The sequence below is a fragment of the Papio anubis genome, chromosome 10 (assembly GCF_008728515.1).
Source record: "Papio anubis isolate 15944 chromosome 10, Panubis1.0, whole genome shotgun sequence".
Taxonomy (NCBI): domain Eukaryota; kingdom Metazoa; phylum Chordata; class Mammalia; order Primates; family Cercopithecidae; genus Papio; species Papio anubis.
In genome coordinates this window covers 81,166,813-81,179,220 of record NC_044985.1, presented here as the reverse complement: position 1 = coordinate 81,179,220, position 12,408 = coordinate 81,166,813, and the positions used below count along the sequence as shown (strand labels likewise).

The 12,408-nt window shown below is 37.5% G+C and overlaps 1 protein-coding gene across 4 annotated transcripts in view; it reads right to left on the bottom strand.

Moving 5' to 3' along the window:
- The window catches only part of LOC101019904 (MOB-like protein phocein), a 56,879-nt gene that overhangs the window by 2,148 nt on the left and 42,323 nt on the right, over nt 1–12,408 (bottom strand). For all 4 annotated transcript variants that reach the window (XM_031651442.1, XM_003907764.5, XM_009182685.3 and 1 more), the window contains 4 exons: nt 9,843–9,885; nt 9,565–9,651; nt 1,907–1,986; nt 102–213 (listed from right to left, as the gene is read on the bottom strand). In XM_031651442.1, the coding sequence (XP_031507302.1) occupies nt 102–213; nt 1,907–1,986; nt 9,565–9,651; nt 9,843–9,885 (322 nt within the window). The remainder of the gene's footprint in view (nt 1–101; nt 214–1,906; nt 1,987–9,564; nt 9,652–9,842; nt 9,886–12,408) is intronic.

Genomic DNA, 12,408 nt, shown 5'->3' with positions numbered 1-12,408 from the left:
TTAATTCACTATCCCAAACCAAAAGACTAGAAATAACATCAATATATATTATGGTCATTCTGATAAGAATGTATCAAGATTAATTAGTGAAATATACTTACTTCATATTCATCAAATATCTGCCGATGATGAAAATAAGCATGTGAAAATATTCTGTAAATCCTACGGCATACTGATCCTAGTTTCGCTACAGATGATTCCTTTATGCTAACTCTAGAAGTAGAAAAGAAACCATAGATTCTTAGAACTGGATGGAATCTTAGGAACAATATAGTCCAATTTTCTCAGTTTACAAGTGTAGAAACTGACACGCAGGGAAAATAAGTGACTACTCCGAGGTCACACTGCGAGTAAATGCCTGGAGCCTCTACTCCTCACTTCTGGGCCAGTGTTCTCTCTACCTAACCACAGGGCCTAAGTTAAATTCAGCATTATAGTTTTGAAACTTTGTAAAAGTTTAACACAGTTAGAATAAGTCCCTGACATTTCAAAATTTACTAAAACATCTATTTCCAACATTAATACATTGTCCACTAGAGGCGATTAAAACTCCTGAAAGGAATTATTGTTTTCTTTTACAGAACTAGGTTATTCTTTCTTTCTTTTTTTTTTTTTTTAAAGAAATTAAGGTCGGGTGTGGTGGCTCACGTCTGTTATCCCAGCATTTTGACAGGCTGAGGCAGGTGGATCACCTGAGGTCAGGAGTTCAAGACCAGCCTAGCCAACATGGTGAAACTCCATCTCTACTAAAAAATACAAAAATTAGCAAGGCATGGTGGCAGACACCTGTAATCCCAGCTACCCGTGAGGCTGAGGCAGAAGAATTGCTTGAACCCGGGAGGCAGAGGTTGCAGTGAGCTGAGATTGCGTCACTGCACTCCAGCCTGGGTGAGCAAGATTTCAAATATAAAAAAAAGAGAGAGAGAAAAATTAAAATTGTTTATTTAAAATTGAAATTGCATATTTCTGATATCCTTTTTAAAAATATGTATACACAGAATATTAAGGCCAAAAACCAGTATTTTTCTTAACATATTTTATACGAGCTCTTTGAAGCTAATCATATTTGGGGGGAAAAATCTTCAAATCTATCCATCTGGTAACAAATACCTTAATAAAATAAAAGGCATTCACAAACTTCACCGATAATATATTACATAATATATTTAAGATCCGACTTCTCAGATCTTAAAAATCAATGAGCAAGGATAAGGAATTTTTCAAAAACAAATAGTTCAACTTAGGAAAGTCTGCTCTCTTTTTTTTTTTTTGAGACAGAGTTTCGCTCTTGTTGCTCAGGCTGGAGTGCAATGGCGCGATCTTGGCTCATCACAACCTCTGCCTCCTGGGTTCAAGCGATTCTCCTGCGTCAGCCTCCCAAATAGCTGGGATTATAGGCACTCGTCACCACGCCCGGCTCATTTTGTATTTTTAGTAGAGAAGGGGTTTCTACATGTTGGTCAGGCTGGTCTCGAACTCCCGATCTCAGGTGATCTGCCCACCTCAGCTTCCCAAAGCGCTGGGATTACACGCGTGAGCCTGCGCCCGGCCGGAAAGTCTGCTCTCTAGGCATACTACATAAAGGGAGGCCGAGTCTAACTATCATAGAGATTCAAGTGAGCAAGTATATACATATCCCAACGCTAAAGTATGAGAGGGAGAGCTCTGCGAATGACACACATGAACAGGTGCTAGCCTTAGATTGAACTGGCCTTGAGCTTTGACAGCCGAGTCCTGCTGTTTAACTACAGTCCTAATTTCAAAACTTGAATAAACAAGCCAAAATATAATAGCTAAAAAAAAAATACAAAAATGCATTAACAAGCAACCTAATGTTACTTTTAAAATACTAATCTTATAAATTAAATCTAAAATGTTTAACATTATGTTTAAAAGTTTCCATTACCTGCTGGGAAAATATTTATTGCTATTCAGAAGACATGCAGCACCATCAAGTGTGTGTCTAGTATAGTCTATAGCAGGACACTACAAAAGAAAGAATATAGAAATGCATCAACAAAGAGCTCTCTCTCTTAGGTTAGATATATTCATTATATGGGTATACCTTATTCCAAAGACATGAGCATGTTATAAGAAAAAAGTTCCTTACAATTTCCGAATGCTTGTAAAATATGTCATATTAATAAGTAAGGTTTATTATCCCCTTGAACCATATCACAATTCTAGATGATACATAAACCAGTCTCCCATTTTTATTCCCAACATCATACCTACAAGAAAACAACAATTACAGATAAGAAGAATCCTGATTTATTTCTGGTCTCTCCAGGGATGCCTTCTTATATCCTAAACAATATCCCTTACTATGTCCTTGGTACTCTATTATCAATCTAGCAGCCCTCTAAAGAACTTTCTCCCAAATCACCTTTGAATTTTAACATGAAATATCAAAGTTTCCTTATAGTTTAACAAATCTGACTTGATTCTGTTCCATTTATCAGAAACACTGAAAAAAAGAAACAATGAAACACTGTCTCATGGCAACTCAGTAAATTTATTAAAGGAAAAACAAAACTGCAAAGTAATTGTCCTCCTCCAGTCCTCCTGAGGGCTGACAGGGAGCAGCATCAAGGGGAAAGCAGTCTAGCAACAAACCAGGGAGTCAACCAGAAGGAAAAAACAACTAAAGGAAGGAGTAACAATGAGTCTAGCTCAATGACTCTACCCAGTAATTAGATTATGTTTCAAGTTTCAGACTGAAACTGTCACTTAGAAATACAGTTTAATAACTACTAAATATGGCTTAGTGCCATGGCACTAAAAAATTATCTAACAAAAAAGTATTTTTCTAACAATATATCCATAGGAATTTTTGATTAGTGGAGTCATTGCCAAAAACAGTACCACGAGCAATATTTATTGAAAAAAACTACCTTTCTCCAGATACGTGACCACAGATGAGTTGGTCAAAAGCAAATATCCCAAGTCACTGTATTTCTCGTATTTGTCATTTGGGTACACCATGGGAGTTTTACAACCTTTAAACCAGAACCATCAAGAGGAATACAGCAGACCCTTCCTTGAACAACACAGGTTTGAACTGCATAAATCTACTTATGCTCACATTTTCCCAGAGACGGCAAGACCAACCCCACTTCTCTTTCTCCTCAGCCTACTCAACGACATGAACACAACAAGGAAGACCTTTATAATGATCCACTTAATGAACAGCAAATATACTTTCTCTTCCTTATGATTTTTCTTAAAAAAAAAAAAAAAAGAAAGAAAGAAAGAAAGAAGGTCTCACTATGTTGACCAGGCCGAACTCCTGGCCTCAAGCGATCCTCCCATGATTTTCTGAATAACACTTTCTTTTCTCTAGTTTACTTCAGACGTACAAAATGTGTGTTAATTAACTATTATCGGTAAGGCTTCCAATCAACAGTAGGCTATTGGTAATTAAGTTTTGGGGGAGTCAAAAGTTATACTCAAGATATTCAACTGCACAGAGGGTTGGCATCCCAATTCCAGAGTTGTTCAAGGGTCAACTGTATAATGCAAGCCATATATTTAAATTTTCTAGGCCCAACGTGGTGGCTCACGCCTGTAATTCCAGCACTTCAGGAGGCCAAAGTGGGAAGATCACTGAGTCCAGGAGTTCAAGACCAGCACAGGCAACACAGGAAGTTGCCCCTATCTCTACAAAAAATTTGAAAAATTAGCCAGACATGGTGGCACATGACTGTAGTCCCAGCTACCAAGAAGGCTGAGACAGGAGGATTGCTTGAGCACGGGAGGTCAAGGTTGAAGTAAGCCAAGATCAGGCCACTGCATTCCAGCCTGGATAACAGGGTAAGGTTCCATCTCAAAAAATTAATTAACTTTCTAAGAGATACATTAAAAAGGTAACGTGAAAGAGGTGAAATTAATTTTAATATTGTAGTTTGACCCACTATATCCAAAATATTACCATTTCAGAAGGTAATTGATATAAAATTAATGGGCTACTTTTTGACTTTTAAGATATAATTGATACAACTAAAATTTGCTCGTAAAAATTCAGTAGTTTCTAGTATATTCACGAAATTGTGCAACCATTACCATTAAATTTCAGAACATTTCAGCATCCCAGAAACCTTGAACAAATTAGCAGTCACTTCCCATTCTCTCCTTCCCCCAGCCCTAAGCAAAAACTAATCTAGTTTCTGTTTCACAGGATTTGCCTATTCTGGATATTTCATTAAAATGAAATAATATAATAAGTGGTATTTTGTGTCTGGCTTCTATTACGTTTTCAAGGCTTATCCCTGGCGTAGCATGAATCAATACTTCATTCCTTTTTTTAAAATTCAAAACTTTTTAGCCTTTAATGTTTTAAATATATACAAAATGCTGTACTGTATGTTTCTCCCTTTAAGACTTCATTCCTTTTTATGGCTGAATAATATTCCATTGTACACATATACAGTCAGCACTTTGCATCTACAGATTTAACCAACCAGATCAAAACTACTTTTTAAAACCCCATAACAACAACAACAAAAAAAACAAATTAAGAAATATAGTATAACAACTATTTACATAGCATTTACATTGTATTCAGTATTATACGTAATCTAGAGATGATTTAAACTATATAGGAGGATGTGCATAGGTCATACACAAATACTACGCCATTTTACATAAGAGACTTTGGTATCTGTGTTTTTGGTATTCACGGGGGTCCTGGGACCAATCCTCTGAGGATACTGAGGAGATGGCTGCAATACATTTTGCTTATCCATTCATCAGTTGATGGATATTTGGTTGTTTCCATTTTTTGGCTATCATAAATAACGTGACTGTGAATATTCATGTACAAGTCTTTATGCAGATATGTCTTCATTTTGGGGGAACTACATATCAAGGAGTGGAATTCCTGGGTCATATGCAACTCTATGCTTAACCATTTTAAGGAACTCCCAAACTGTTTTTCAAAACAGCTGAAGCATTTTACAATCCCATCATCAATGTTTAGGGGTTCCACTTCACATCTCACCCAGCACTTGTTATTGTCTCTTTTCTATTTTAGCCATTATAGTGGGTGGGAAAGTATATGCCACTTGGGGTTTTGGTGCTTTTTCTTAACATTTTAAAAAATTGTAGTAAAATATATACAACACAAATTTTTCCATTTTGACCCCCTTTTTCTGCGAGGGGGAAGGAGTCTCACTCTGTTGCCCAGGCTGGAGGGCAGTGGCGTGATCTCCACTCACTGCAAACTCCGCCTCCAGGGTTCATGCCATTCTCCTGCCTCAGCCTCCCAGTAGCTGAGACTACAGGCACATGCCACCATGCCTGGCTAATTTTTTGTATTTTTAGTAGAGACAGGGCTTCACCTTGTTAGCCAGGATGGTCTCGATCTCCTGACCTCATGATCCACCCACCTCGGCCTCCTGAAGTGCTGGAATTACAGGCATGAGCCAACAAGCCCGGACAGCTATTTTGACCATTTTTAAATGTACAATTTAGTGGCATTAATTTACAATATTGTGCAATCATCATCACTGTTTCCAACTCCCAAACAGAAACTATTATGGCCAGGCATGGTGGCTCACGCCTATAATCCCAGCACACTGGGAGGCCAAGGCAGGTGGATCACTTGACACCAGGAGTTTGAGACCAACCTGGTCAACATGGTGAAACTCCATCTCTACTAAAAATAAAAAAATTAGCCAGGCATGGTGGTGCACACCTGTTGTCCCAGCTATTCAGGATGCTAAGGCAGAGAACTGCTTGAGCCTGGGAGGTGGGGGCTACAGTGAGCCGAGATTGCGCCACTGTACTCCAGCCTGGGCGACAGAGTGAAACTCTCTTAAAAAAAAAAAAAAAGAAGAAGAAGAAGAAAAAGAAACTCGGCTGGGCGCAGTGGCTCACACCTATAATTCCAGCACTTTAGGAGGCCGAGGTGGGAGGATCACATGAGGTCAGGAGTTTGAGGCCAGCCTGGCCAACATGGTGAAACCATGTCTCTACTAAAAATACAAAAATTAGCCAGGTGAGGTGGCACATGCCTGTAATCCCAGTTACTTGGGAAGCTGAGACAGGAGAATTGCCTGAACCTGGGAGGTGGAGGTTGCAGTGAGCTGAGACTGCGCCACTGCACTCCAGCCTGGGCAACAGAGCAAGACTCTTGTCTCCAAAAAAATAAAATAAAATAAAATAAAATAAATAAATAAATAAGTCTATTACCCTTAAGCACTAACTTCCCACACCTCCCATCCTTTGGCACGTGGTAGTTATACTGAATGTGATAAATTCAATTTATCTAACTACCTTCTGTCTATAATAATTTATTCACTCTAGATAAGTGGAATGCTACAGTATCTGTCCTTTTGCATTTGACTTGTTTCACTCCACATAATACATACTGGATTTTAAAGGTTCATCTATGTTGTAGCATGTATCAGAACTTCATTCCCTTTCACAGTTTTATAATATTCCATTGTATGTCTATGCTACATTTTGTTTCTCCATTCCCAGAGTTGTTTTCCTTTTTCTAATCAAGCATGGTTGTAGGGGAGACAATGTTAATCAGCTTAACAATAATGCACAACCCTCACATTAACTGTCTGTGGTTTTGAGATCTGCCTTAATAACTAATGTTGAGCATCTTTTCATGTGCTTACTGGCCATTTTTGAATCTTTTTTTGAGACATGGTCTCTCTCTGTCACATAGGCTGGAGTGTAGTGGTGTGATCTTTGCTTACTTCAACCTTGAGCCCTTGGGCTCAGGTGATTCTCCCACCTCAGTCTCCCAAGTAGCTGGGACTACATGTGCACACCATCACACTGAGCTAATTTTTTGTATTTTTAGTAGAGATGGGGTTTTACCATGTTGGCTAGGCTGGTCTCGAACTCCTGACCTCGGGTGACCCACCCACTTTGGCCTCCCAAAGTGCTGGGATTACAGACGTGAGCCACTGCACCCAGCCTTACTGTCTTCGAAATCCAGTATTTATTTTGTGTTTACAGCACATTTCAATTTTGACTACCCACATTTCAAGTGCTTCACAGCTACATGTGACTCATGGGTTACCATATCACTCTATCTTTAGACCTTTAACTGGTTTCTGAATTTTTCTTAATTTGGATGACATTTTGCCTTGTTTTCGCTGCCTTCCCTTCACCTTCCCCCAATTAATTCTAGGTAACTATTCCTAATCTGTAACAGTTATAACAGCAAAAAGATGGCAAAATATAGCAGGTTACAAAATACTACGTAATGGTGTTTACAAATTTATATATTATATTTTTCCAAATATATAATCATAATGCTACTGCAAGTGATCACAATCAGCATGTGACTGTGAGGGCTTGCAGACAGTAAGTTATAATGTTTGTTGCCTAGAAGCACTATTTGTATAATTTACTCTATATGCTGAATGTCTCTCTTTAATTCTCAAGGATACTGAATAAACGATTATTGGTGCTAAGTATTCTGCTTCTCCCACTTCAGAATCTACCTAGTGATTTTAATCCATGAGAGCAATTTTCTTAGCTTAGTTTGTCAGTTCCTATAGTTTCCTGACTAAGCAGTTATTTGAAAAGAGTTCAGAAAGTGTCCTTTCAAATTGTTCTTTTGTTTGTATTTTTACAGTAATTCCATTCAATATAACTACCACTTGGAAATCCTACTATCACCCTCCCTTGACACATGGCCAGTTCAATAGATCTGGACTTCAGCAAGCAATGCTGCAATTCTAAGACTCATTTACAGGTCTTAATGCTAATGACTATCCTTTCATTTAATATTAATCAAGAAAGAAGTGGATATGAGAATGACAGTATATTTAAGAGTCATAACACATCACAAACTGGGTATCACTTCCACTCTAAAGAAAGAATAATACATCATTACTATGTGCCAGAACAAAACTAGCCTTGATTCAGCCTTCTTGATTCAGTTTCCTAATTGCAATAATCACATCATTCACTACATTAAGTAGCCAACTTCAGAGAATTATCAATGAAACCACTATGTGAATTTTCCCAGATGCAGACAGATACAATCTTAATACTGCTTCAATTAATTAACACAAAAATGTAACATCCTGAATGAAATCAGTCTTCCAAATAAGTACTACTCTCTTAGGTACCAAATACTCCTTATTTTGGAGCATTTATCCTTTTTGAAACAAAAAACACCAGATACTCATTTTTGCAACTAGGGCCTCACTTGTCTTCAAGCCTTAGAAGTCTATCAATGGCCGGGCGCGGTGGCTCAAGCCTGTAATCCCAGCACTTTGGGAGGCCGAGACGGGCGGATCACGAGGTCAGGAGATCGAGACCATCCTGGTTAACACGGTGAAACCCCGTCTCTACTAAAAAATACAAAAAACTAGCCGGGCGAGGTGGCAGGCGCCTGTAGTCCCAGCTACTCGGGAGGCTGAGCCAGGAGAATGGTGTAAACCCGGGAGGCGGAGCTTGCAGTGAGCTGAGATCTGGCCACTGCACTCCAGCCTGGGCGACAGAGCTAGACTCCGTCTCAAAAAAAAAAAAAAAAAAAAAAAAAAAAAAAGAAGTCTATCAATATAATGACCACTTCGAGGTCTGTGATTCTACAGAATTGGCCTAACCCAATATCCCCAATGAGTCAGTGTCAAGTAAAAAGTAATTGTAACAGATTAAATGGGAATACAGATTAAGGGAAAAGCAATGCATAGTTTAAACAACTCAGTTGTAAAGACTATTTTTGAGACAACTAAGGAAAAGTACACTGGGTATCAAATGATATGAAGAAGTTTTTAAAATAAGAAAAAGTAAAAAATTAATAAATAAGAAAAAGTATAGTAAGCCAGGTACAGTGGTTCACATCTATAATCCCAGCACTTTGGGAGACTGAGGTGGGCAGATTACTTGAGGTCAGGAGTTTGAGACCAGGCTTGCCAATACAGCAAAACCCCATCTCTACTAAAAATATAAAAATTAGCCTGGCATGGTGGCGCATGCCTGTAATCTCAGCCACTAAGGAGGCTGATGCACAAGAATCTCTCGAATCTGGGAGACAGAGGTTGCAGTGAACTGAGATCACACCACTGTACTCCAGCCTGGACAACAGAGTAAGAATCCATCTCGAAAAAACAAAACAAAAAAAACCCAAAAAACTGCTACGGCCTATAGTCTTACCTTGATAAAAACTAAGTAAGGAGAAAAACAACATGAATATTTAAAAGCTCAAAAGTAACATCTCTATTTAAACTAGGCATCAAAGAGTAATCAATAGTTCTTCCTATCAAAAGAAATAATCTGAACAAAAACCTAAATAGGTGTATCTCAATCATTACACAGTAGATATCAGCACAATGTGATAGATGTTAATCTGTAATAGCCAGTGGATCATGAAGTGAGTTCTAGCCCATGTAATTGCCCAATCATGAAAAATGATGCTTATCATAAGAAATCCTAAAATAGCGCTGCAGTAATAACCTCACAACAAGCAACTCAAAATGAAATAGCAAAATAAACAGTGAACTAAAAACCCTAAAAACTTGTCTACCATTGTCTTGAGAGAGGTTTAGGCTATAATTATTTTATTAGTTACTCTATTTCATAAATCCTCACCTCTTTTGGAGTTTTATGAGCTGCACAAAGAAAAATCCATTGTTCAGTTGCTGTCATTTGTGTGCAAGTATCTGGATGGCATTCACTCTGTTAAAAATAATTAATTTCTTAATATGTAAAATAATAATGAAAAAGCTTATCATTTAGGTTACTATATTTCCATAACAAATTCTAGAAGTTAGAAATTTGGAGAAGTTTTTGTAAGCACATTAAGCTATAAAAACAGAGAAAAAAAATCAGAACTTTCAATTACAACTTTGACTTAAAGAAAATATTACCTGAAGTTTGACAGCAAGTCCATTTAGCTCAAGGCAGAACTGCCTGAAAATGCAAATACATAAATAAAAAGTCATTATCTATTCTCCACAGCAATTTTTAGAATATTAGCTGCAAAACGAGAATCCCATCAGTATCATTCCTCCTCCCTCACTACCATTATCAAAACCAGCTGAACAGACGACACATTTCTTCTAAAGGCTTACAGATTAAAAATAGAAAACCAATAACTCTCATAACATTCAATACCAGAGTTCAGTGAGCTGATCATTCTCTTATATACTAGAAATTAGTACAATTTTTCAGGGAAGTAATTTGGAAATATTTACCAAGACTTTTAGGAAGTGTATACTTTTTGACTAAGTCATTCTTCTAAGAATCTATTGTAATGAAATAATCAGATCTGCATGCAGATAAATGTATAAACATGTTCACAGGAGTTATATATGCATATGAGAAAATTTCTGAATTGTAGAAAAATTCAGCAACTGGAGGGTAATAAAATGTTGGTATACAGAAACACACAAAGAAATTACAGCAGGGCACAGTGGCTCAGGCCTGTAATCCCAACACTTTGGGAGGCCGAGGCAGGCGAAATCACCTGAGGTCAGGAGTTCAAGACCATCCTGGCCAAAATGGTGAAACTCCATCTCCACAAAAATACAAAAATTAGCCAGGCATGATGGCGATGCCTGTAATCTCAGCTATTTGGGAGGCTGCCAAGGGAGAATTGCTTGAACCTGGGAGGCAGAGGTTGCAGTGAGCCGAGATTACACTACTGCACTCCAGCCTGGGCGACAGAGTAAGGCTCCATCTCAAAAAAAACAAAAACAAAAACAAAATTACATTACAATTACATTAAGGCCATCAGTTTTAGACAGTTATGTGATAAAAAGACAATCTTCTATGTCACAAAGACAGTTTTATAGCTGTCAAAATACTGAACGTGTTCCCTCCAAAAGTCCTACCTATTAATACTTAGTTCAAGGTATCAAGTTAGATAAATCAATACTATGTTTCCTCATCAGAAAAAAATTGAATCATTTTGGTTCCCAAAACAATGCAAAGCTAAAACCTATATAATCAGAAGACAAAAAAAAAAAAAAAAAAAAATCCCTCCAAAAAAGAAAAAAACCAGGATATATATGAACAAATTTGGTAGGAAAAACTTTAGTTACTGCACATTGTAACAGAAGAAAACAAAAAGGCAAGAGTCAAATTTTCAGTTGTTTGTAACTGCATTTCCTTTCCAGATGCCTAATAATGCTGTCCTTAGATTACAAAAATAACATTATTTCTAAATCACCATATCACCGTCTACTGCCCCCTATCAAGTAGGCTGCATGTTATGTGTTTTTTAGTTGTTTTCCACTAAGTGGTAATAAAGACTGGTTGTGATAAGTTTCTTACCTAACCTAACCATTTTACAGCCAATAGCAAAATTAAGTTGATTCAGCAGTGCTGTGGGTATCATCTGTGGCACATAATGCAAAACTTACAGCTTCAAGTTAATTTAATACAGGGCTAACATGTATACAGTTGTGCAGCTGAAGAGACCAACCAGAGCTGGAATCCAGCCTACATTCCAGGAACCACACATGTATCCTGGCATAAAGGAGTAACTTTTCCTAATCATTAAGACTCAATATGAGTTAGTGGGAGATTTGACTGAAGTCATGACCCAATTCAAATTAACATAATTATATAATCAACTACATTAACTAAAAATGGCAAGTGTACAGCCTCAAATCAATAAAGGATATATGCAAAAGCAAACAAACAAACAAAACTCTTCCTGGTCAACTAATAAAAATATACACAATACAATAAAGAGATAAAAGAATATATACATGATAGTCCAAAAAGTGGTCAGCAGAAAAAAATAACAAAAGTAAAAATAGCATCAGAACAAATGAAATACTTGTGAGCAATATTTTATGTGAAGTTTTATGTAATGTTTTATATAATGTATGTTTCATAGAATAAGTTCAATAGGGAGGTAAATGTTTTCTTAGACCTGAAAAAAAAACTCTTGTACACTAAAATCAGCCCTTATTTGTTAGGAATTATGCTTGTAATGGAAAAAAAGGCCAACCACGGTGGCACACGCCTGTAATCCCAGCACTTTGGGAGGACAAGGCAGGCGGATCACAAGGTCAGGAGAGCAAGAACATCCTCATCAACATGGTGAAACCCCGTTTCTACTAAAAATACAAGAATTAGCTGGGCATGGTGGCGTGCGTCTGCAGTCCCAGCTACTTGGGAGGCTGAGGCAGGAGAATTGCTTGAACCTGCGTGGCGGAGGTTGCAATGAGCCGAGATCACACCACTGCACTCCAGCCTGGTGACAGAGCGAGACTTGAGACTCCTGTCTCAAGAAAAAAAAAAAAAAAAAAGAAAGAAAAAGAAAAAAACATGCTCACCTACTTTCATCATTAATGCCAAAGCATAAGAAAGCAGTTATTTTCAAGGCTGATTAAAAATAAAGCAAAGGATGTACTACATTGAAGTGCTGTCTTGGGTTGTAAAAATGGGAAAATACCTACAAACTCATCTTTCAATTATTGT